The 26,765-nt window shown below is 39.4% G+C and overlaps 1 protein-coding gene across 2 annotated transcripts in view; it reads left to right on the top strand.

The window, feature by feature from the left end:
* The window catches only part of MALT1 (MALT1 paracaspase), a 59,223-nt gene that overhangs the window by 20,929 nt on the left and 11,529 nt on the right, over positions 1 to 26,765 (top strand). Inside the window, exons 4-12 of one of the 2 annotated variants that reach the window (XM_045790187.2) lie at positions 3,101 to 3,260; positions 4,923 to 5,101; positions 5,648 to 5,744; positions 6,264 to 6,296; positions 8,958 to 8,984; positions 11,426 to 11,458; positions 16,831 to 17,034; positions 25,754 to 25,931; positions 26,689 to 26,763. In XM_045790187.2, coding sequence (XP_045646143.1) covers positions 3,101 to 3,260; positions 4,923 to 5,101; positions 5,648 to 5,744; positions 6,264 to 6,296; positions 8,958 to 8,984; positions 11,426 to 11,458; positions 16,831 to 17,034; positions 25,754 to 25,931; positions 26,689 to 26,763 — 986 coding nt within the window. The remainder of the gene's footprint in view (positions 1 to 3,100; positions 3,261 to 4,922; positions 5,102 to 5,647; positions 5,745 to 6,263; positions 6,297 to 8,957; positions 8,985 to 11,425; positions 11,459 to 16,830; positions 17,035 to 25,753; positions 25,932 to 26,688; positions 26,764 to 26,765) is intronic. The other variant, XM_045790188.2, reaches the window with a different exon arrangement.

The raw sequence follows: 26,765 nt of genomic DNA, 5'->3' as shown, positions 1-26,765 counted from the left end.
TGGTATTGTAGGAGCTTCTCTGCCAATTTCTCCAAGGGAGTCCCTCTTCTTATTTTGAAAGATGGTTGGCTGCTTTGGGTACACGCACTGAATCTGAATGTCTACCATCTTCCCGACCACCTGAAAAAAGGAAACCAAAATCTTTAATTAAAAGATTTTTAAGGTGCCATAGAAGGCAAATTGAAGATTATTTTAAATGTTGCACATAACTATTGTATCAAAAGATTTAGGCTATTGTGGTAAATTCTGAAGCAAAATTCAGGCTAGTGGAGGGGAGCATTATTCTTTTTGTGGAAATACTGTATCCCTGCACCACCCAACAAACAATTTAAAATCACATATTGGAATTATTTTTTCTTAGAAGTTCTTTGAACTACTCTGCCAGTGGGTGTTTCTCGCTGTTCTGGCTAGCCCATGTTGTTTCTCACTTTGCTCGGCTCCTCTCTTCTCCCACTCCACCTCCCCTAACCCCCTTCCCTCCTAGATTGTACCTTGAAACTCCATACTCTTTTCAACCTGCTTGTCAAATAACTAAGCTTTCTTCCAAATCAGTCCTAAGTCTACATTTGCAAACCTGAAACTAAGTTAAAGAGCCATTCTAAGATTATGATCTTTCCTTTAATGGATCATCCTGTGCCTTAGAAGAAATGTGTGGTTTTATACAGTTTTTTATTTCCATCCCTTACAGGTAAGGTAGAGCAGCTGAACTCTAGTAAAAAGTTGCATGTAGGCTTTGGTGCTAGATAGGCCTGTGTTGGAATCCTGAGTGTCATCTTTAATGATATGAATTCCTGTCATCTGGGGTTGTGAGAACTTAATAGACAGGATGTTTCATGTACCTAGGCTTTCAGGAGATGGTAACTAAAGTTACTTGTAACATTTTCTCAATTGCAAAGTTGCCTTTATCTTAATAAATGCCTTTTGAGGGAGAAATAACAGACAAAATTGCTACATTAAGCATACCATTTGTAAAATATGCCCTGATTTGAAGAAGGTAAAAATGTAGAGGGTGGAGAATACTTCTTAAATTGGAAGAGTTGTAATAGATTTTAAAGCCCTCACAAGGTCGAGTTTTGTCAGACTACCTCTATGGTCATGGTCATGGGGTTATTTTAAGAGCTATTCGTTTAACAAGTGCTTGATGAGCACCTGTCTTGGCCAGGCTGTGATCTAAGGCCGTGGTGATGAAGCATTGACACACAGGGTCCTGCCCCCCCCCACCCTCCCCAGTGGGGAGAGACAGCAAACAAATAGGAGAATTGTTTGAGTTAAGAACTATGAGGAAAATCATCAGGATGATCTAAAGTGAGAAGCCACTAACCATCTTAAGCAGGAGAAGTAACATGATCGGATTTATGTTTTAAAACACAAAGCTGCCATTTGAAGAGAAGCAAGAGAAAAGCAGGAAGACCAGTGAGCTAATGCCTGTGCTAGACTGGAAATAGTGGCAGTGTGGACCAGGGCAGGGCAGTGGAGAGGGAGCAGAGTGCTCAGGTCAGGTTATTTTAGAGGGAGAGTTGACCACACCTGATAGGTTAGAGGTGGAGCATGAAGAAAAAGGAAGAGAGATCAAGGGATGACCCCCGGATTTTTTATGGAAGCATCTGGAAACATGTTATATACTGAGGTATTGAAGATTGGGAAAGAAATGGATTTAAGGAGAAAAATCAAGGATTTGGTTTTAGAGGCACTAAGTTCAAAATGCCTATTAGACATCTACATGAATCAGCTAGACAGTTTGGATATCAGGAGAGTCTTTGAAAGTTTATGTTACAGAAGACAAACTAGTAAAGAGACTAAGAAGAATCTGCCAGAGAGATGGGAGGAAATCCAGCAGAGGATGGTATGAAGCCTAAAAGGGAAAGTATTTCAAGAAAAAAGGGGTAATTAGCATTTTCGGTGCTGCTGAGAGGAGGGGGTGCAAGTCAAGGGAGGTTTGTTTGGGGTTTTTTACTTATTTAAGGTACAAAGGACTAGAGTATGTTTTTGAGAGTGATACAATAAAAGAGAAATAGATGGTAAAGCAGAGAAAATTGCAGGAGCAAGGTCAGAGAGGATGGGATTGGCAGGAGAGGAAAAAGTTTTCCTCTTCCCTCTTATGTTCATTCTCTGGGTGCCTGTGAATTAACTGACATAATACAGATGGACAAGAGAAGTGTATTCATATGGAACTTACAAAGGAAGTGGCTCCATGAATAAAGTTAGAGCCCTGCATACCTAATTTAGTAAGGAAAAGGGAAGAGGGAGAAGGGCCTCTATGAGAGGAACAAATGGGTTTCTTTAAGAAATACAAAGGGATTTCTAGAAGAATAAATAGGAGATAAGGAAGTTTGCTAGTTGTCAGATCTTCAGCAGAATGCTCTTTCTGTGCTGCAGGTTCTGAGGGGGGAGAGTGGAATTCAGTTGGTTGGGGTTTGGAGAGAGAGGGGCACGCGGCCAAGCCCCTTGGCAATGTGGCAGAAGTGGGTGGCACTTACAAATTGATGAGAGCAGCAGAGGTGAAAGAAACCTTAATGTGGTAACCAGAGCCCTGGAGGGGAGCTTGGGAAACCCTTGGGTGGCCATTTCTTCCCATCACTGACGTGCTTTCCATAGCCCTTCTCCACGCAGACCCTGAAAGAAGAGTAGTGGTTCCGGAGTGTATCCTCTTGTAGAATTTTGCAGATGAGAAAATGGGGTCTCAAGGTGAACTAACTTGCTTATATACTCACAGCCGATTTGGCCAGAACTGAAATGAATAGCCGAGCTTAACTTTCTGTGTTACTTATAAATCTGCCATTGTAGATTCTTTAAATACTAATGAGTTGAACAGTTTTAAATGACAGAAGAGATACTTTTCTGTTAGTTTTTGGAAGATCTGTGGGAGAGAGCTTAACTCTGTAATTAATGGATTTGTAAAACAGTGTGGATTTCTAAGACTTTAGTCTTAAATTATTCAACATGTTGTTTGTTTTTTTAAGTAAAAAATATTTTAGAACTTGGGGGGATAAAGATGCTTTTCAAAGCTCCAGAGAAATCGACACATTTTTGCATGGCGCATTTTTATAAGGTGTGTTTTGATGAGTCATTCATTTACATTCTCTTACTGATTCTTTCGCAGATTCCAAACGGAAATGCATCGGAACTTATTTTTAATGCAGTGCATGTAAAAGATGCAGGCTTTTATGTCTGTCGAGTTAATAATAATTTCACCTTTGAATTCAGCCAGTGGTCACAGCTGGATGTTTGTGATGTCACTGAAGTAACAGGAAGCTTCCAGGGTAAGTGATAAATTAAGTTGAATATTAGGATGGGAATTGCCTTATTTTATTTTGAATGTTTACTTGAATTTCACAGTGTCACAAACAGGACCGGAAGCTCCCGTACGTACTTACCACCAGCAGAAGATAACCAGTTGCTCAGACTTTATCCCATGTGCTTTGATCCCTTCTCTGCCGACACGTACACATGCAGATGCCTTAGACTGGCCCTGCCGCTGGTCTCTGCGAGCGTCCCTTCTGTTTCTTTCTACACTGTATGCCTTTCTCCCAAACTGTTGTATTACTCTGACAAAATCATATTGTGGAATAAAACCTCGAGAGTTGCCTTTGGCGTGAAAGGGCATGCAGCGTATCATTCCCCACAATAAAGCATTTCATTGGACTGTTTTTCTACTCTCTGTCATCCAGCTTCTTAGGCCAGTAACTAGTACTGACTTTAAAAATCTCCCTATTCTGAAGAGTAGTCATCAGATGTTATTTTCTGTATTCACACTCACAGTCAGGGACTATATTCTTTGTCATGGTCAGACAGAAAGAATAGGTGGGAAACTTACCTGTCTTGTCTCCATTCTTCTTTCTCAGTTTAGCTTTTCCTACACCTAAATAAATAATCTCTAAAAGTAGTCATTATTAAACAAGGGAATTATTTATCTTTCTAGAATATTTCTGTGTGTTGTAATGAACTTAAATATGTTTGTAAATTAAATCCTGTTCATTCAGCAAAGATTGATCACCTGCAGTGTGTGAGACACTAAGTTTCATGATGGAGACTTGGTGTTGGGTTAACACTGACAAGTCCTCCTTCCTCGAGGACCTTAGAGCAACACATGAGTGTTCAATAAAGAACACTTTCTGGGGGCGTCTGGGTGGTTCAGTCAGTTAAGCATTGGACTCTTGATTTCGGCTCAGGTCATGATCTCAGGGTCATGAGATCCAGCCCTGTGTTGGGTTCCGTACTGAGTGTGGAGTCTGCGTAAGATTCTCTCTCTCTGTCCTCCTCCTCTCCCACCCCCCATGGGTGCACACGTGTGCACACGCTCTCTCTCTCTCTGTCTTTAAAATAAATCTTTAAAAAAATAATAGTAATAATGCTTTCCGGTGTCTGCCTCAGAAAGAAATGCTAGTGATCATCCATCCATATTTATTCCATGCTAATAACAAAACTCCTTTTAATAAGTTAAATCAAACAGCAGAATCTGTAACTTTCTGTGTTGAATGTGAATATCACTCAAGATGTTAATAAGCTGTTTGCCCCCACCAGAAAGAACCTGTGGCCAAACGTGTGGAAACCACTTGAACTATTTTGCCCTTCTAAATACACAAAGCATACTAACACTTAAAGCTCTGAGAAGTCTTAAAAAAGAAACAAAGAAAAAACCTCTGAGAAGTCCTGTAATAAAAAAATCTGTTTACCTTTGTTTAACCCAGAATTTTCTAAATGTACTTGTCTACAGCATTCTTTTATCCAGAGACCATCTCTTAGCATTTCTAGAAATGTCACAGTTTTATGAAACATAGTTTTAGGAGGTACTGTTAAGGATTATTTAAAAAATTAACTTGAAAACACCTTTTTTGTTGTTTTTTTAGTTAAACGGGGAAAAATTTTTCTTACTAACTTAGAGATTTTATTTATGTTCAGTGATGTTTTTCTTTTAATTTAAGGAAGTGTGGATGGCATCTCTGAACCCAAGTTGCAAATCTGCGTTGAACCAAGGTCCCAAAAGCTGATGCCTGGCAGCACATTGGTCTTACAGTGTGTTGCTGTTGGAAGCCCTATTCCTCACTACCAGTGGTTCAAAAATGAATCACCATTAATACATGAAACAAAAAAGCTATACATGGTAAGAAGTTGGTTATTTGGGTATTTTTCATGTTGATTATAAAATAAGTAGTATGATTGAAAATTAAGACAAACTTTAAAATTCATATTCATTGGGGTGTTTTAATGTCTTCCTTATTTTCATTTCAGTTCCCTTGTTATTCAGTATTAACTCATTCTTATATTTACAAAAGTGCTGGAACATAACCCTAGCCCACATCTAAGGGCTTATACTAAAATGTCAGATAGGGCGCCTGGCTGGCTCAGTCAATGGAGTGTGCAGCTCTTCATCATGGGGTTATGAGTTCAAACCCCAAGTTGAGTGTAGAGAGTACTTAAAAATGAAATCTTAAAATGTCAAATAGTACTACACCTAACTCACCGTTATTGGAATCATTGTATCATTTGCCTGCTAGTATTTAACCTAATAAATGGAAATCATCTAAGAATGTCAAGTCCTCTGAAGTGTTACAAGTTTTTTTCCTAATTCAAAATAAGTTTCTCTCCAAGCCAATTAAAATTAAACTGAAAGGAAATGTGTGTGTGTGTGTTCTCATATTGATAATAGGTACCTTATGTGGATCTGGAACATCAGGGAACGTACTGGTGTCATGTATATAATGATCGAGAGAGTCAAGATAGCAAGAAGGTAGAAATCATCATAGGTAAGCAATCTTACTCAGTGGTCTGACAAGTGGAGTAGAGGTTATAGAAAATAAAACACAAAAGCAATGGAAATTTTGCTTTTTACCCCATTTGATTTAATGTCGTGTTAAGTATCCAGAGTTATATTGTTTATATAGAAATTCAAGAGAATACATACTAAATTCACTATCATAAACATTTGTGGCAAAAAAAAGTATTCTTTAAAACTTTAGTTATAAAAACCTTGATTTAAGTGGGAAAAGATTTTTAATAAAACACTTTTAAAAACCAAGCATTGCAGACATAGAAAGGAAAGAATGATCATTGACCAACAGTCCCCATTATAAAGTTCGTAATCTGGGAGTTCGCTCTGTTTAAGCTTAATGCATTTATAGTTAGGTTGTCAACAGTAGGAGAGTTGATGCATATGTTGGTTTGCCAACATATTTCTGTGATATTTATTTCTCTGCTTACCTGATGGCTGCCCTTCCTAAGATCATGAATTACAGTATATTCACATTTGTTTTCTCTGGAACAAGGAAGAACAGATGAGGCAGTGGAGTGCACTGAAGGTAGTGTAATCCTTTGGTTTGAAACCACATATCCTGCATGCTGGTTCCTCTGGGGATTGGTGGTGTGCTCGAGCCTGCTGAATGCAGTGATGGAAAAAATACTAGCTATAAGAAAGAAATTTCACTGAGTCTCAGGATTTGTAAATTGCCAGGGACACTGTTAAACTAACAAACTATTAAAGTAACTAATTTTCCATTGATTTTCTATTGCATATAAGAATAGCATTTCTGAACATCTTATGAATAGGAAACATTTACAATTAATTCTTAATGTTAATTTTTATCTTTATAAAATTTATTAAAAAGGTAGATGGCTATACTATTATGGATAATTGTTTGAATGATTTTAGCCATGATTATATGCTGTTCAAATGCAAATGTGGCTTCTGTGAGTTTCAGAAGAGGCGATTTCTTCTTGAATACATGTTTTATCAAATATCTAATATTTATTTCAGTATAAAATTGGTAAGATCCATTTTTTGAAGCTACAAGTCTGTAGATTAATCAACCATGTCATCTTTACCATAATATATAAAGAGAACTGGAAAATCTCTTTCAACATAAGCTTTTAAATTTGTTTTAATTATGCAAAGCATTGTACATAAGTTCCAATGAGTAAATTTTAATACTTAAGTTGCCTTCCCTTAGTACATCACATTGTCTTACAGAATTCGGTTTGTAGATAGCAAAGTATTTTTTCAATTTCTGCTTCTTTAAACTATTATACAATCTTGGGCTCTATTTGGGTAAAAAAAAAAAAAAAAAGTTTTTTGTTTCCTGGGTTTTCCTGTCTTTCTTATCTCTATGGTGTCACGTTGAAATGCTGTACTTACTGTTTTTGTCCTAATGCATACTTTTGAACCCGAATTCTAGCGTAAGGGGGATTCCAATCCTGTTGCGTATAGAGGTCTTAAAGCTATGTGAAGAAATCCTTACAAACTCCTCTTCCTTCTCTTACTTCTTTTTTGCTTAATTGCATGATTTTTCAACTTTCCAAAGTTGAATATCTCTAAGAACAAATATAAACCAGCACTGCTGTTTGTGTGATGCATGGAAATTCCTGCCTTGCTGTGCTGTTTCTTTACCTGTATGATTATCTCTATAGTTTTCACAGTAGCAAACACACTGTCAAATTCCAATTTTCACATAAACCTTTCAGCACACTTAGAGCTAAAGATCCAACTGTGAAACTACTTCAGAAATGTCAAATGGGAGAATTAGATCCAACTTTTCTTTCTAAAAAACTGTAAAAGTTGAGATGTTTTGTAATTTGTGGATTGACACATTCCATTAACAGTGTCCTACATCATATCTTTTTTTTTTTTAACCCGCAGAACATGATGTTACTTATTTCACTTTATGTATTTTGTTAAAGATATTTGGACAAAAGGTTGGGGATTGAATAAGGGCAGCTCAGGGGATTTTTTTAGGGCAGTGAAACTATTCTGTATGATCATTGTAATGGTGAATACATGTCTGCAAGTTTTTAAAATCATTTAGTAGGAGGTCAGAGGAGGGGGAATCCCAGGATAGAATGCAGAATGTGACCAAAGAATCTAAATGCGTTACAAATGTATGCAGCAACCTTAGTGAAGAGGGGAAGGAAAAACAAGGTGCTGACCTAAGTAACTAGAAATGAAGTCTGTAAGACAAGAAGCAGAAGAAATTGTACGGAGCCCTGGACTCTAGTTGATGATGCTCTTCCGTTGACTTATGTCACAGATAAGAATAAGTTCCTCTGTGACATCTTATTAAGAGCATAACATTTGTAATTTATTGTTAATGTTAATTTGCATCTTCATAAGATTCGTAAAGGAAAAATAGATTGCTATAATGTCATCGGTATTTGCTCAGATGATTTTATCTGTCCTTTAGCCAGAGAGTACAGGTTAATAATTCTGAAACTACTGTACCTCCAGAAACACATTATACCCGTCTGAGCATGTGAAGAACATCAACTGATCCAAAGTGAGAGACATTCCACAAAGTCCCTCACCGGTAAACTTCACAACTGCGAAGGCCATCAGAAACAGGGAAAGCCTCAGAAACGGTCACAATAAAGAGCCCGAGGAGACATAAGAAAATATAACATGGTGTCCTGCATGCTGGGGAAAAAAGGATATTAATGGTTCATTAGTTGTGACAAATACACCTTATGCCTTATTAAACGTAAGATGTGAAAGTAGGGAGGCTAGGTGTGGGTGTATACAGGAATTCTTCTTTACTGTCTTCACATTAGTTCTGTATATTTCAAACTATTCTAAAATTAAAAGTTATTAAAGAAGAAGAAATCATTTGAGATTGTTTCTTAGTTTCACAAAGTTTATCATTGAGGCCACAGACCTATCCCTTAACTGTTTGTCCCAAAAGGTCAGAATATCTAAAACTTTGCACAAATGATAAATGAGTCCATTCAGCTTTTTGTCGTTTAATGAAAGTAGCAATAGCTCAAAAGTCCTACACAATATCAGCAGTAGGGTTCTTTCATGCTTAGTAGTTGCATGGCTTCTCCATGAAGGCATTTGAAAAGTTCTAAACTAATGAAATATTATAACATGATTTAATAGCTTGAAACCTACTTCTCTGATTAGTCTTACTATTTGTGCTAAATTGACAGTTCGATTATTTAAAACTAATCTGTTTTCTCTTATTTCATTTTAGATGAATTAAATAATCTTGGACATCCTGGTGAGTAATATAAACATAAAACATTAGCTTGAATATAATAACTAGATATTCTTTTGCTATAGTAGTACTAGTAATTTTTTTCTTTGTTAAAGTGGTACAATTTAGGGTTGAAATTAGTACTTACATGAAGGATAATTTCATGCAAGTGAAAATATTAAAAATATTCTAGATTATAAGACTACAGAAAAGTAAGCATACTGCAACTACAGAAATATCAGTGTATATTTTTATCATTGTGTCATCTGTGTCATAAAAAGGCAGTTAACGGAGTGTCTGTATCTGAAGTAAAAGGTGTGTGAGTGAGGATCGTTGGTGCTATACAGAGAAATAGGTGGTCATGGACCATTAAGAGACAGACAGTGGGGGCACCTGGGTGGCTCAGTCGGTTAAGCATCTGCTTTCGTCTCAGGGCATGATCCTGGGGTCCTGGGATCGAGCCCCACTTTCTGGCTTCTTGCTCAGTGGGGAGCCTGCTTCTCTCTCTCCCTGACCACCCCACTCATGCTATCAGTATCTCCCTCTCTCTCTCAAATAAATAAATAAAATCTTTAAAAAGAGAGAGAGACTGACGGCAGGAAGAATTTGTCACGGTGGCCAATTTAATCAGATTTCTGAACACGTGAAGCTAAAGGGAAAGCCTCAGCTGTGGTGAAAGGCATAGTAATACTGAGGACCGTGTAAAGACAGGGGTCATCAGGGTGGGCCTAAGATCCTGAAAGGTAGTGATGGAGCCTGCGAAAATATCTGAAACTTAAACCTTACACAAGTCGTTTAAGAAGGCAGTTACATCCATAAGAACTAGAAAGATCGGTAGGGGAAGAAAGGGATAAAGAAAGGGGGGGTGATCAGAGGGGGGAATGAAACATGAGAGACTATGGACTCTGAGAAACAAACTGAGGGCCTCAGAGGGGAGGGGGGTGGGGGAATGGGATAGACCGGTGATGGGTAGTAAGGAGGGCACGTATTGCGTGGTGCACTGGGTGTTATACGCAACTAATGAATCATCAAACTTTACATCGGAAACCGGGGATGTACTGTATGGTGACTAACATAATATAATTAAAAAACATTAAAAAAAAAAGGCAGTTACATCATTTAATGTTTACAGCGATCCCTCGTATTCTCAACATGTTATGTCTCATTATTTTAGCACTGTAACTAGTCTGCTTAGTTTCATGCCCAAATTTTACTAATAAACATCTATTATTGTGAGCGATGATCGGGCTGTGCCCATTACACAGATGCAAATGAGACCAACCGGAAGGCCCCTGTTACCCATGTGCTGTCCTGCTGAGGAGCCTCACGGGGACGTGTGCTTCAGACGTCCAAATGCATGCAGTGACGGAGCTAGTCGTGTCTCTCGGTCTCGTTAGAATCCTCTTTTCCTAAGTTGGTCTCTTATTTCTTGCTATTCAGTGAACACTGTGAAAGTTATTTCAGGAAAACTTGCAAGAAACCACCACTAAGCTTCTAAGATTTTCCTGGCCCCCTCTTCCATTATATCCTTATTTGTCAAGAATCAAGAGATGCCCCCAACACTTAAGTTTTTGAAAAAGAAAATTTTTAATGAACTTTTAATAGACTCCAATTGTTATATATATTATTAAGAATGCAAACAGTGTTACCCTGTCTTTAATAGTAGACACATTACTGACTCAACTCCCATCTTTCCCTGCATCTTTTCCTGCATGGTCCTTAGGATGGGAGGTTTTTCGTTTTATGTATATAGATGCCAAACAGCATGGACTATGGAGTGAGACTTACTAGCTCAATTACTTTGAGCAAGTGACTCAATCTCTCTGTGCCTCAGATTTGTTATCTATATAATAGAGGAAGTATATACCTCATAGACAAGGTGAGGCTTATTTAAATCCATTATATTTAAAGTGCATAGAACAGTACCAGGCAAGCCTTCAGTAACTGTTAACCATTCCTGCTACTGCTTACCACCCACCATTTTCAGACTAATTTCTCCCTAGCATATTAAAGATTACTACCCCCAGCTGTGGTCGTTAATTACTGAAAACATTCCCCTGTCCTAATTCTACTCTGTCCATCCAGGTATGTTTATCAAGATTCTGAAAATATTAAGGGATGCTTGGGTGGCTCAGTTGGTTAAGCGTATACCTTCAGCTCAGGTCATGATCCCAGGATCCTGGGATCGAGTCCCACATTGGGCTCCTTGCTCAGTGGGGAGCCTGCTTCTTCCTCTGCCTGCCACTCCCCCAGCTTATGCGCTTGCTCTCTGACAAATGGATAAATAAAATCTTTAAAAAAAAAATCTGAAAATATTGAAATTTAATTAGTTAGCTATTAGAAATCACATTCTGTCTTTTTGTTGCTGCTAATGTTATTGTTGTTTCCATATATCTTTAACCCTGCAGATATTTGTATCATGGACAGTAACACCTTATCTTTTTTATATTTTTATCTTTTTGTAGACAATAAAGAGCAAACAGCTGATCAGCCTTTGGGTGAGTAGAGCTTTAAAATGCTTGGTTAAAGGATGTGTGAGTGGCTTAGTCGATTAAGTGTCTGACTCTTGATTTTAGCTCAGATCTCAATCTCAGGGTTGTGAGTTCAAGCCCCGCATTGGGCTCCATGCCGGGCATGGAGTCTACTTAATAAATAAATAAATAAAATGCTTGGTCAAAATAGGGGTGCCTGGGTGGCTCAGTCAGTTGGGCATCCAATTCTTGGTTTCAGCTCAGGTTGTGATCTCACAGAGTATGCTTGAGTCTCTCTCCCTCTCCTTCTGCCCCTCCCCACCCTGCTCGCAAACTTTCTCTCTCTCAAATGAATAAATATTTTTTAAAATAAATAAAATGCTTGGTCAAAATGCAACTTTATAATGCTTTTATGGTTGTCATGAAGGGATTCAAGACAATTTAATTTGACATTATAAATGTTTAAATGACACTGAGACCAATGTTTTATTTTGCATATTTGTAAAAGAAATTATAGAACAGGGAGCTTAAGATTATGAATTCAGCTTCCGGGACCTAGTCAGCTTCTGTGGAGTGATGTCTTTGTTTTGGCAGCATGCAGACAAACAACTGGGTAAACAAGAAACTTGCACATGTTACATAGAAGTGATTAATGCTATCTCTTAGTGGGGTTAGAGATTGGAGAAGCAGCAGAGAGGTTGCAATAGCAGTTTTATATTTTAAAAGATAAATGACATAGGGCTTGGCTGGCTTGGTCAGTGGAGCATGTGACTCGATCTCAGGGTTGTGAGTTCAAGCTCCACCTTGGGTATAGAGATTACTTAAAAATTTTTTTTAAAAAATCTAAAAAAAAAAAAAGATAAATAGAAGGGCCTTCCAGACAGAGGAAGCATGAAATCGCAAGCATGCTGTTGTAGAGAATGAGCCGGTGTGCTGTATTTTGGAAACTGTGAGTAACACACAGTCCTCTAGAGCACAAAGAGAAAGCGGGAGAGAAGCCGGAAGACACCAGCCCTTGAGGAGCCTGCTTTCTCATGCAATCCATTGGAAGAAAACTTGGGTTGATGGAGGGCTGTGGTTTGTCTCTCTGAAAGGCCAGGCTGACATGGATGGAGAAAGTAAACTGGAGGGAGATGTTTTGGTTAGGAGAAAAATTAAGAGACTGTTGCAGTAGTCTAAATAAGAAATCATAGGAATATAAACTAGGATACAAGCAATTCAAATGCAGAAGACAGAGAGCAGACTCCGAAGATCTTTAGGCAATGGAATCAGTAAGCTATTCTCATTACCTTGCTATAGGGCATAGAAAGTAGAGCGGAATCACCATGCCTGCTCAGATCCCTGCATGGCCCACTAGGGGGGCAGCTGTAACAGCCCACTGAGTTAGAGAATGCAGAATGGGAGGCAAGATTCAGAGGACAGATGACCATCCGTTTGGGACCTAAGCTGTATGAGGTATTTGATCTCATCTAGGTGAAGATATGCAGCAGCAATTGTGTATATGGATCTGGAGCTCTAAGTGGGGGGCCAGGATTAGAGGAGAGTTACAAGCATCATCAGCACAGAGATGGAAATTCAAACCAAGCGGTAGCATACATGAGATTACCACAGGCCACAGAAAAAAAGGGCACAAACTGGGTAACTTGGGGGGAGGTGGGAGGGAAGCAGTTCATACAGTATTTTTTAACAGAATCAGTTGTCACTAATCAGGTATTATATCAAAATTTAGATTTCTAGCTTCTTTTGTAAAGTGGTAGCTTTTGAGAGGTAGCTCTGCTACATAGTGGCTGCCCCTTTAAAAGGGGCTTGTGCTCCTCTGTTTTCCTGTTGTACAACTTTGGGCCTGCTTCACTCTCTCCCCCTCCCTCTCCTTCCCCACGTGGTCTTGCCATGTAGCTAAATTTCTTTACATGGTGGCTGGGTCTCAAAAGTGGAAGTTGTCCGGACTTCCTAAGGTTTAGACCTAGAACTGGCAGGTGTCATACCAAATTATGTTGTTCAGAGAGAATCACAGGGCAGCCCAGATTCGGGGTGGGAGCTGGGGCGCAGGTCTGTACCCTGAGGACAAGGATGCTGTGGCTCCTTGGAGGTCACCGCCTTCCACCACTTCTGGAGAGGAAGGCTTGGACTTTACTTTGTAGGATATAGAGATTAAAAGATTTTGTGCAGGGGCACCTGGATGGCTCAGTTGTTTAAGTGTCTGCCTTCAGCTCAGGTCATGATCTCAGGGTCCTGGGATTGAGTCCCGCATTGGGCTCCCTGCTCTTTGGGGAGTCTGCTTCTCCCTCTGCCCCTCCCTTCCTGCCCCCCCCACTTCCCTGCTTGTGTTCTCTGCGCTCTCTCACTCTCTCAAATAAATAAATAAAAATCTTTAATAAAGAATAAAAGATTTTGTGCAGACCAACAGGGACTGTATATTCAGTCAGATTTGATACTAATACTCAATTTTTGATAGCAAAGGTTTTTTTACTTAACAAATACAATAGCACTTAATCTGTGTCAGGCTCTTTTCCAGGTGCTTATGCATATTATTTATTTTGGATGAGATAAGATGAGTAACACACTATTCAAATAATTGCACATGGAATTAATACTGTAACATTGTACCACTTTTTGAAGAATACATTGCATTAAGCATTGGAAGATGCTTAGTTAAAATATCTTTCTGAAGTGGTTTTATTATTCTGTTGCTTAATCAACTGGCATTTTTGTTTCCTTTTTCCAATAAATGGTTTGTGTTCAAGAAGTTGTGGGTGGCTCTTACAGTAAATGTTTTTCTTCAGAAGGTTTCTTCCATCTATTTATCACTTGCAAGCCGTCATGAATTGCTTATGAAGTTGCAATTTGAAATTGTCTTTGATTCCTTGCCTTTATCTCCCCAACTTCACATCTTACTGCTGCTTTCTCTGTTGTATCTCTAAAGTCTGACTTTTCCTTTTCCTTCCTACAACCAATTCCTGGAATGGGTCTTTGTCATCTTTTACATTGACTGTGGTCTGCTTCTCTATTCCAAACGCACCCCAGTTCACCTGTCATTCAGGAACTGTTTCACAGTAGATTGGGCAAGGTAAGATTTACTTACCCATCATCTTTATTACCATTACACTCGAGAAAATGCTCTAAGACATTTTAGGAATTGCTGTTAAAAACTGTCATTGGGGAAAATTTTTTTAAAGAGCTGTGGTCAACTATTGATACATATATTTTGAGCCACATAGTTCTCAAATTGTTGAACCCTGGCCTTCTGTAAACTGTACTGAGTGTTCTTTCAAAATAGATTTACATGAATAAAGAATTGACATTAGCAAAAACATGCTTAGTTTGACAATTGGTCTTTTTTCCCCTAGACTCCAGTGATATTTTTTGTCTGTTATATTCCTTATAATTGTTTTTTGCCAATAAAACTTAGTCTAGGACATATATTAGAATTAAATTATCATACTATTCCATCAAAAAACGCTTTGTGATTTACGAACACTTTACTACCTGAATAACTTTGGGGACCCCATGATTTGAGCTATAGAGTGTAAGCCAGAGACACACATTCTCTTACCCCCCCCTTAGAGGTAGATTGCACTGAGTCTGTCACTGTATCAATGGGTCTAAATTCTGATGGGGTTGATGGGCTCACAAAAAAATGCACTGAGAATTTTCTTTCTGTGGATTAGTTAGCTAACAGTCTTGCTATACAGTGGGTACTTTGGTGTAAGAGTACAGATCTAGTTTAAGAAGAAATTACAAAAAAAAAAAAAAAACAAGCAGTGTTAAGTTTTATACTGACTCCTATTGAAATCTATCCTGAACGTCCTCAACTTTTTCAACGATTTTTAGAACTAAAGGCAGTTTAATAGAAACTTTTTGTCTGAATCTTTGTGTTTTAAATAGTCTTGATAATTGACCTTTTCTTTTGAATAAAAGATGTAGGCCTTGAAGTGACTTTTAGTGAATTAGAAATTTTCAAGTATCATTTCATTTTTTTCTAAAATATGTACACTTGCAAGAATAGGCAACTTGCGAGAAGCCTCTAAGACCGTAAATGTAGAATAAAGATATCAGGACACAAAAGGATTGAGGCTTTTCACAAAGCAGGGTTTTCTTTCAGTCTGAGAGCCCCATTCTAGAGTTGGCATGAGTTTTTCTCCAGACCTGGCTTAACACTAGGCTTAAATGTTCTGTGGAAGGAAATTTCACCAGAGTTGTCATCAATTCTATGATTTGAAACATCTGAAATTCTATCCCATACTGCAAACATCAAGTCAGCAATGTGATTATTTATGCCTGTTTCAATTTCACAAGAGTAGTATTCATAATAATGTATAAGAAAACTACTGAGCAGCATTTAGTGACGGAGGTTGGTTGCCTGCTCCTGGCCTTTGTCAGTCAGTGGCCCCCAATCCTGCCCCGTGTGGTTCCCCAGCCAGTTGGCCGGGCTCCGCCAGATGCCCTGGTTACACCTCTCCGCTGCTCCCTGGCGCCTCCGTCTCAGTTTGGGCCAGAGCCTGTGCTGCACGTCCCCACTGCCGGTCCTCGCAGGTTCCTCCCCTCGGGGCACGGTCTCCAGTCTCCTGCCACTAACCCCACCCCAGACTAGCAAAGATGTAGTTTTAGAGACCAGGATTCCACAGCCATTTCAGGACAAGCTCTACACATGGTAAAGCTAGCTGGTACTTTCGAAGGCCTAGGTGTGGGTCTGTTTGCCCCTTAAAAACAGAAAAATTCTTTGTATGAGAGTACATCTCTGCACAAGGTCAGAAAATAAACTGTTAAGATAGTCATACGAAAGGTCTTCACATATCCCTAAGGTCGCCCAAACGGGATATTTTTTTAAAAGAAGCCGAAAGGAGACAGCACATCAACTGAAAAAATACAGATAGAGTTCTTGTTAAGTCCCTGCTTTTCTCTCTTTGGTTTTCCCCTTACTTGCTCTGACGAGAACTTGTCCTGTTCCTCTTTTTGGTAATTCTTTTGTTTTTAGCCTCTTCCACTGTCACTAAAACAGAACCTAATTTGATGGGAACCCAATTACTAACATTGCTTGTTTAAATTTGCTCTAAAAGTCTAGTTGAACATTATATTCTTTACTTTTGTTGTAACTCAATAAAAGTATTAATTGAATATTAGTTACCATTATGTTTCATATGTAGCTCATAAATATCCTTTGCCTGGTTCTCAAAAGCATCGATAAGTTTAGTTTCAGTTGTTTGATTTATCAACCTGTGTTCCTCAGTAGAGTATGCTGTGTGAGGTGGTCTATGTAAAGTGATAGTCCTAAAATGAGATTAAATAATAATGAGATCTTATTTGTAAAGCTTATGTTTTATTATAATTATACCATTTCCATAGGTTTGATTTTAATCTTTATATCCTCCTCTAAATTCCTCCTTCTCTTTTTTTTACAGCAAAGGACAAGGTTGCTCTTTTGATAGGAAATATGAATTACTGGGAGCACCCCAAGCTTAAAGCTCCTTTGGTAGATGTGTATGAATTGACCAACTTGTTAAGACAACTGGATTTCAAAGTTGTTTCACTGTTGGATCTTACTGAATATGAAATGCGAAATGCTGTGGATGAATTTTTACTACTTTTAGACAAAGGAGTATATGGTAAGATATTTATGATCTTTGTTTTTATAATTATCCACTCTTCATTGTACAAGTTAGGTTAAGAGATAAAAATCAGAGAAAGGTGTGGTAAACACGTCCAATTGAAGAGTTTTATTCTTGTAAAAGTGATAGCTTTGATCTTCGTTCTGTAGTTCCATGTGCATAACTAATTAGCTCAACGTTTTTACTTTCACGTCTCTTGTTTTATCAAAACAATATTGTTCTTATTAGAATTCTTTCCTATCTTAGGTGATTTTGTATTTTATTGATAAGAGCTGAAGTACAGTAAAGCTCAATGACTAAATGGCAAATTGTATACTCATATACGTACAGTCCTGCTCTGTGTCTGTGTGTCTGTGTGTGTGTGTGTGTGTAGTACAAAGGGAACCAAGTGTACATTCTGTATGTTTCATTCCTTTTTCTAACTATTGCCTGGTATTTTCTAGTCCTTTAATGGGAACTAGAATTTAGCAAGGATGTGTTGGTGAATGAAGCAACATATTTGTAAACAAAAATTCTATACCAACATAGAGGTGGACCTCCACAAAAATGCTAACGGTAAATTTGTAATCGTTTTACTCATTCTCTCATTTAAATGTTAAGAACACCACATGTATGGTAAAGGTTTTTTAAAGAGACAGAATATGCTGTCAGTAGGAAGTAAGTTCTTTGGTAAGTTATTTGTAATGGGTGGAAGCACACACGGAAGGCCAGCCAGCGGGATTGTCTGAGCTGATCTCCCAGGCTGTGTGCACCGTGAGTCCGTGCGGTCACATCTGACTGCCAGCAGAGTGGCATCTTTAGGCCTGTTACTAGGCAGGCAGGTGATAAAGTATCAGTTTAGCTTCTGTAGCTTTCAAATTGTTTTACTTCAATAATTTCTAAGCTTAGCCTTTTATTTATAATTAGACTGATATGATGAGGTGAGCTTGGTGGAATTGCTAATGGGTCTCAAAGAAGATTTTTAATGGAAGAAAAAGCTTTTTTTTTTTTTTCAAGATTTAACATGTCACTCTATATGGGATGGGGAAAGTCTTAAAATCTTATTTAAATGGGTTTCCTCTTAAATAATAAGGGTAACAGTTGTAATACAAATAAATCAACAGAGTAAATCTCTCAAATATGGGATTTCAACTATTACGTTGATGTTGTAATAACATAACCTTGTTTATGAGTATGTAGAGTGGTGGCTCTGGGTGAGTGCATTCATTTTTCTTACAAAAATATGGTAGGATATACAGTACAAATATGCCTTCTTGGCAATTGCTTTATATATTCTTAGTCTAGATTAAGATGGTGTTTTGATTCTTTTTATTGCATTTAATTTATCTCTTTTTATGAGGTACCAGGAAAAGGCTTTCTAAAACATCACTGAAAGGAATGAGGTAAAAGGGAAAAGTATTGACCAACTTAGGGTTTAGGTTGATGAAGTATTTTATAAAGATTTATTTATTTGAGAGAGAGTGGGGAGGGGGAAGGGGCAAATGGAGAAGGAAGAGAGAGTCTTAAGCAGACTCTGTTCTGAGCACAGAACCTGGTGCAAGACTTGATCTCACGATCCTGAGATCAGGACCTGAGCCGAAACCAAGAGTTGAACGATTAACCAAGTGAGCCACCCAGGCGCCCCGGGTTGGTGAAGTATTTTAAGAGTGAGGGAATTCTGGGGCGCCTGGGTGGTGCAGTCGTTAAGCATCTGCCTTCGGCTCAGGGCGTGATCCTGGCGTTATGGGATCGAGCCCCACATCGGGCTCCCTGCTCTGCTGGGAGCCTGCTTCTTCCTCTCCCACTCCCCCTGCTTGTGTTCCCTCTCTCTGGCTGTCTCTCTGTCAAATAAATAAATATAATCTTTAAAAAAAAAAAAAAAGAGAGTGAGGGAATTCTATGAAGAATTGTGTACTTTGATTATTCTCATTTCTTACTGACATTATCACCTTAGCTGTAAGCCCTTTGTCTAGCTTTTTATTTATTGTTTATTTTTTTTTAAGGTTTTATTTATTTATTTGAGAGAGAGAGCGAGAGCACAAGCTGGGGGAGCGGCAGACAGAGGGAGAAGCAGTCTCCCCGCTGAGCGAGGAGCCCAATGCAGAGCTGGATCCCAGAACCCTGGGGTCATGACCTGAGCAGAAAGCAGATACTTAACTTACTGAGCCACCTAGGTGTCCCTTATCTAGTTTTTTAAATAAAAAATTTTTTAATTGCCTCTGCAAAGTAGAAAATCAAAAATATTAAAAAGTTGTGGCAAGGGGCGCCTGGGTGGCGCAGTCGTTGAGCGTCTGCCTTTGGCTCGGGGCGTGATCCCGGTGTTCTGGGATCGAGCCCCACGTCAGGCTCCTCCACTGGGAGCCTGCTTCTTCCTCTCCCACTCCCCCTGCTTGTGTTCCCTCTCTGGCTGGCTGTCTTTCTGTCAAATAAATAAATAAAATCTTTAAAAAAAAAAAAAAGCTGTGGCAAGAACAGCTCAGCTGATGCTGAAACTTTGCCCCAGTATAAAAACGTCATCTTGGCGTAGGGAATACAAAGGTTTATTAAAGCACAATGGCAGCTGTAGAAAGCTAGGCGGCTTTCGAATCCTACTGATTCGTGTCTTAACAGGGTGACTGCATTATATTTTGGAGTACTGTAAATACCGCAACCTCAGGCACATCTGCGTGAGGTGTAAGTGTGGTAGAGGCTTGAGGGTGAGGGCCTTCCTCCTACACCGTGCCTTTTCCTCTAGTTGGAAGCCCCAGGTCACGGGTAGTATCCTGCAGGGTAGGGGAGGCCGAGGCAGAGCCGTAGGAATTCCGGCATGACCAGCTTCAGATATGGAAAGCATATGCACTCAAGTTTATGCCCTTTTATATCCTGTTGCCCGTGGTTTTGTAAAAGAAGCAAAAATTGCAACAGAACAGAAAATAAGTAATTGACTTTTAAAACATATAAACATAAAGAACACTCCAAGAGCAGGAATAACTGATTTCTACTACATGTCCTTGCAGACAAATGAAGATAAGATTTCCAGTTATCGGGGGCGCCTGGGTGGCACAGCGGTTAAGCGTCTGCCTTTGGCTCAGGGCATGATCCCAGCTTTCTGGGATCGAGCCCCACATCAGGCTCCTCCGCTGGAGGCCTGCTTCTTCCTCTCCCACTCCCCCTGCTTGTGTTCTCTCTCTCTCTGGCTGTCTCTCTCTGTCAAATAAATAAATAAAATCTTTAAAAAAATATTTCCACTTACCGTATGTAGATGGCTATGATAGGGAGTGACTGGCTCGATACCTCCCCCGCCCTGTGCCCCTCTATACTCATCGCTTGCGGCAGCTTCGCTGTGCTTTTGTGGAGAAGGATATTGAAGGAGTCTGGTCAGAATATAGCAAAAGCCTTATTTACTCTAGAGGCGTGGTTCAGCTCAGGAGAGCTGAATGGTGAAGCAGGGGGCCTTAAGAATAAGCTTGCTCATGTCCAGGGCTCTGGCCTTTCTGCTGACCAGTATGTAACTAGAACGAAGTTAGTTAATTTTCATAAGCCAAAAAGGATTTATGAAGTGGATAGACTAACATAATGAGGTGATTGCAGAATAAATAAGATAAAATTATCCCCATGCCTGGCCCACTTAAAAGTATTGGAGCTATTGTTGTAATTTCCTGAATTCCGGTTTTCCTTCATCTTTAGATGGGGGTTTGAACCAGGTAGTAGCATTCCACTTCAGGCCTCAATTGGAGAAACCTGGCTTTCATATGTTGTTGTATATTAAGGTTCAACCTAAGATTTCATTTGGAATTAAAAAAAAAAAAAGGAGTTTTTAAAATGATAGTGTAGTGAAGCCGTGAAAAACCAGTGCGCGGATGTTGTGTATTTTCTAGAGTAGAGATACCTAGAAAGGCAGCAGTAGATTATAAGAGAGAATGCAGCGGGAACACAGTCCGGCCAGCATCCAAATTCTGGCTCTGTCACCTGTTCATTAGTGTCTCGGTATTTCCATCTGTAAAAGGGGGATGACAATATTACTTCCCTAGTTAGGAGAAACATGTCATGAGGATTATAGGAGGTGATAACCATATAATTAAAGCATTGTATTCGAACAGGGCCTGGCACAGAGAAGGAGCTATGTAGGTTGAGGGGGTGACGGTGGCAGTGGCGGAGGTCCTTGTCAGACCCCTGTGCTAGGTGCACAGTGGAGGACAGTCTTCCATTGAAGTGGTTCTTTTCTCTATAGACAGATATACCTTTTCTCTATAGACAGATATACCTGTAATAAACTATATTCTTGGAAATCATGTTCCCAAGATATAAAATTCCCTAAGAGTCTGTTTGATAAGATTATATTTCTAAGCACATTAAATTTTTTGTCATTTATAAAGATACCTATTTTGTGCCTCTGTCCTTGAGTCAATAATAAGCAGTACTAGAGATGCAGTTCTTAAAATGCCATGCTTTGGTCTAGTTTATTTTACATAAAAATATTTAATCTCCCACGATGTAATTTGGATGTAGACTTTGATACAAAATGCTTGCACGTCTCATCAATCATTTTGGGGCGGACAAAAGGTATTTTGTTCTAAGTGCCTTAGTTTCAGTGATTGCAGAGCAGGATGTATGGCATGAAATAACAGACCACACTTAGGTTTCCCTGGTCGATGGAGGCCAAACCTTCCCTGGAAGCTGGTGCTTCTCCCAAGTCTTGCTAGAGACAGATGGGTTGCGTGATACAGTGGGGGCAATCCCCAAGCCGCTGGCTGGCTGGCTTCAGTAATACCAGCTGTAGAAATGGTACCATTTCTACTGCAAATCAGACCCTTTATGGAAAGTTCTCCACATCTCCCTCTGTCTTGTTTGGTTTGAACTGTTAATTTAATGCCTTCAAAAAGCATGTGCTGAGTTTCTCATTGAATCGATAGCCCACATAAAGGAGTATGCTAGGTGTGGCAGGAGATACAGAAAATACAGAACATGATTTATGTCCTCAAAATTCTAAGTCCCTTAATATAATGAGGGAAAAAATGCTTTTTTGGAGTCCAAATACCTATCACCTATATGATTTTAAGCAAATCATTTATCTTTTTAATTTTTCAAGAATAAAATAAGGATAGAAATCATTTAAAGGTTGCTGTATGGATTAAAATCCGTTCATGTATATGAAGGTGCTTTCAAAACCATGAAAGACCATGTGTAAGATTAATATCTATAATTTTTATCCAAGAAATTAAACCTACAAAGATCTGTAGGATGTCCATAAAAGCCAGTATGCGAATACATGTCCCGGAGTGCTGGAGGGCTTCAAAGCAGGGCGAGCCTGAAGTGTGTCAGAAAGCTAGAAACTGGGCGATAACCTGCCAAGCGTTCTGAGCCTGAGAAGACCTTGAGGACTTGTCACCATGTGGGTAGATGGGAAGGAGAAAGAGTCATCAGGGCAGCGTCAGGAAAGTTAGAAATTAGCAGAGCTTACTTTCAGAAGCCGTGAACAGACTGATGGGGGAAAGCATCCCATCTTGGATGCAGGTCTCCCACTACATGAACGTAGAGCTTTCCTGTGACACCTTTCATAAGCCCAAGTGGCCTAAGTCGAAGAAGCACTTACCCCGCATTTGTATGGAAACCTTTGAGCATTCCCAGACCCAAACAGGCTTCTCTAATAATAAGGATACATCTCGCTAACAGATGCATGAAACAAGTGGAGACAAAGCCCAGACACTCACAGACACAGGTGACAGTGCTACGGCTGCTGCCGAGATGCCCAGTGTGGTTCCGGGGAAGGAGCCCACAGGGCCACTCTCGCCGCTGCTTGGGCTGCGCCGCCACTCCAGGGCCTCTGCGGGCTGCAAACACACTCTCAGTGCTGGTTTTGCTTTTCACCTTTTTTCATCAAAGCAAAAGTCCTCTTTGGGTTTCTTTTGGTTAGCAAAAGCAGGTACTAATATAGGTCTTTCATAAAAGCAGAGTGGTGTGACGCAAACTTAAAAAGTGAGGGGTACCCGTACTTGATAAAGAAGGATAAATGTCACTCTTTTGACGTGTACAATTCAGCAGCTTTTAGTATATTCACAGTTGGGCATCAGTCACCGAATTCGAGAACATTTTCATCACCCCAAAAAGAATCCCCATGTCAATTAGCAGCCACTGTTCATTCCTCCTTATCCCAAACCCCCTGGCAACAACACATCCACTTTCTATCTTTATGGATTCACCTTTTTGAGGCATTTTGTAGAATGGAATCGTTCCATACGTGTCCTTTTGTGTCTGGCTTTTTTCACTTAGCATAGTGTTTTCAACGTCCATCCATGTTGTTGCATTATTTTATGGCTGGATAATCACCCGCTGTATGGGCCTACCACATTTCCACTCATCAGCAGATGGACATTTAGGTTGCTTGAACTGTGTGAATATTGTAAATAACACTGCTGTGAACATTTTGGGTAAGCATTTCTGTGTGGACACACGTTTTCAGTTCTCTTGGGTGTATGTACCTTGGATGGCATTTGTTGGGTCGTATGATAATTCTGAGTTTAAGTTTTTGAGGAACTGCCTAGCCTCTTTCCAAAGTGTCTGCACTGCTGTATGTTCCCACCGGAAATAAATGAGGTTTCTGCTTTCTCTGCGTCCTTGCCAACACTTGTTACTGCCTGTGTTTTTATTATAGCTCCCTAGTAGGTGCAAAGTGCGTCTCGTCGTTTTGCTTTGCTTTTCACGTACTTACCTGCTTTTGTATATCCTCTTTGGAGAAATGTTTATTCAGGTCCTTCGCCCATTTTTAGTGTGGGTATTAGTCTTTTTATGGTCAAATCGAAGAGTTCTTTACATATTCTAGACAGAAGTCCTTTTAGATACATGATTTGCAAATATTTTCCCTCATTCTTCAGATTGTCTTTTCAGTTACTTGCTCTTCATTGCTTAGTGAATGAAATCCACTCCCTGCGTCATGATTTTCAAAATGCTCCCTATCGGTGCACTCTCCCTTCTATTTACAGCAATAATTGGATTCCTTGCCAGGCTGGTCTCCTTTCTGTGAGCTGCCATTCTGGGTCCACGCCTTGTTTCTGCTCTCCCTGCCTCTAATGAAAGCTCGCTCTTCCTCTGCCTTTCCAGATTGCCCCCAGGCTCTCAAGGCCACCCACTGCTGCTTCACCTCACACCGATTCCTCTCTGCACCCTACTCCTATGTACAGGTTTCCTTAATCCCGTAATTTACAGTATTGCATTACTTGCTGACTTTCTTTGTTCTTTAACAACAGCAGCAGGCCTGAACGAGTCGCAGGCTCCCTGGGGCACAAACTTTGTCTTCCTTTTCTTTTTCATTTCTTTCAGTGCCTACACGATATCATTCAGGACACAGATGAGATAGAATTAACCCACACTGAATAAATGAATGTGCCCATTTTGTCATTTTTTACCTGAAATGTTACATATGCAAGAACCATGTTCCTCATTTTAGTAGGAGTTCAAGAAAAGTAGACCGGGGTCCTGCCCTCTAGGACCGAATGAAGCACGTTGTTTTAGTGTTCAAAGCCCCATTCTTTGCTAGGAATTGGGGCTATAGATACAAAGGATTAGCTTTTCTGTTGTTCCCTATCTAAATGCCTTTTTACTGTTAACATTAGAATACGGTAGAAAGAAGTCGTCATATCCAGAAGACTGAGAGAGCAACATCGGTGATTGCATGCTTGGGGGAATATGCCTTCACAAGCATTTCTGTCAACTATTTTTATAAGGAAGCCCATACTGATATTTTGGGGGAGTTTTTGTACAGCCAAAACAAACTTCTTTTCAAGAAAATCTTCAGAGCTGTTTGGTACAGTTTTTATAGTATAATTTTGCAGTAAAGAAATAATGACTCATCTATAGAATACTAAAAGGAACCCAAATCTTAGATTATTAAGGGACTCTAGATGGAAAGTTAATGATATTTATATCTCATAACAAAAAAATAATCTATGAAATATGAAATCAGATTTCCCTTCTCTGCTTAGAAACAGCTACATTTATATTTTTATAACCCTTACTAATATTGTATGGAAATGCCTTTGGAATTTCTTATACTGGATATTGCAGTTGCTACTCATCTGAACTGTGTTTATTTGTTCATCCGTTAAAAACTTAACTAAGCTCCTGCTGTGTGTCAGGAATACACAGATAAAAATAATGCCATCCCTGCCCTGGGGGAGCTCCTGGTCTCATGGAGGGGACACATGAGTCAACAAAGAAGTCTTTAGCCTTTTTCTTTTCTATGCATCATGAGATAAAATTGAATTCCATGTTATACCATTGGTTACAAATTATTATTTTTATGAATTAAAATATACTTTAGGACAGGGGCGCCTGGGTGGCACAGTGGTTAAGCGTCTGCCTTCAGCTCAGGGCGTGATCCCGGCGTTTTGGGATCGAGCCCCACATCAGGCTCTTCCGCCATGAGCCTGCTTCTTCCTCTCCCACTCCCCCTGCTTGTGTTCCCTCTCTCGCTGGCTGTCTCTGTCTCTGTCAAATAAATAAATAAAATCTTTAAAATATATATATATACTTTAGGACAGCATCTCGATGTTGGTTTAAAATACAGTACTTGAAGACTGTTGTCAAAATAATTTTCTGTGCAAATTTAGTTAACATTGTGTTTATAATTGGGTATCTCTTAAATAAGCTTGCATTAACTTGAAGAAAACAGAGTCTAGGCTTTTTTTCTAAAGAGTGCTACACGCATGTTCAGAGCGCAGTTTAGAAATAATTTTTACCTCTTTTTTTTTTTCCTTTCCAGGATTATTATATTATGCAGGACATGGTTATGAAAACTTTGGCAACAGCTTTATGGTCCCTGTTGATGCTCCAAATCCATATAGGTCTGAAAACTGTCTGTGTGTACAAAATATACTGAAATTGATGCAAGAAAAAGAAACCGGACTTAATGTATTCTTGTTGGACATGTGTAGGAAAAGGTAAACTGCCTCATCTTTGTTAAACAAAGCGCATCAGAGTTAAGTAAATATGAGCCTCGACAGTGAAATCTAAGGCAAACGTGGGAATGCTAAGAATTACTTAAGTTTGTAAGTTTGTAATTACAGATTGACCAAGAAGGAAACTAAAGGGAAATACATTTTCTCTTTAACTTTTTTCCTGTTTGTTGTAGAACAAAAGTGAGGAACTCTAAAGGGTATGGGTATTTATTCATACTCCAGAAGGTTCAACTCTTCAGAATGCCTGTAGATGTCTCTAGTCCTCACTACACTTATTTCTCCAGGAATGGACAGAAACAGCACCCCTAGAGGTGGGGCCTCTGTCAGTCCTGGTCTCGCAGATACAGAAGGTGTAGCCCGACCAGGTGTTTGAAGATTTGGATCCCAGCCGTTGGCCACTGGGTTACTAAGGAATAGAACCAGTGATTATTCCTCTCAGAGAGAGTTTTGTGCTTGTTCAGCACTTACCAGTCAAACACCAGTGCCAGAGTTCAGACATAACTCCAGTTTTAAAGCTAACCAGAGAAAAGGGCATGTGACTGTCTGCTAGGAGCCCTAGATTATTTGGGGTAAATATGTACCTGATTTGATCAAGGAATTTTGAATCTATAATCTTAAATTATGTATAATACAATAGTGTTAACCAGATTTTCCATTATATTATTATTTCTGCTCTCTTTAAAATGCTGTGTAACTTTTTTCACATTTGTATCTGTCCTTCCTCCTCCCTTTTAAATAGAAACGACTATGATGACACCATCCCCATCTTGGACGCGCTGAAGGTCACGGCCAATATTGTGTTTGGATACGCCACGT

The sequence above is a fragment of the Ursus americanus genome, chromosome 19, assembly GCF_024610735.1.
Source record: "Ursus americanus isolate L20-20 chromosome 19, mUrsAme1.1.p, whole genome shotgun sequence".
NCBI lineage: Eukaryota > Metazoa > Chordata > Mammalia > Carnivora > Ursidae > Ursus > Ursus americanus.
This window is presented reverse-complemented; position numbering and strand designations above follow the sequence as displayed.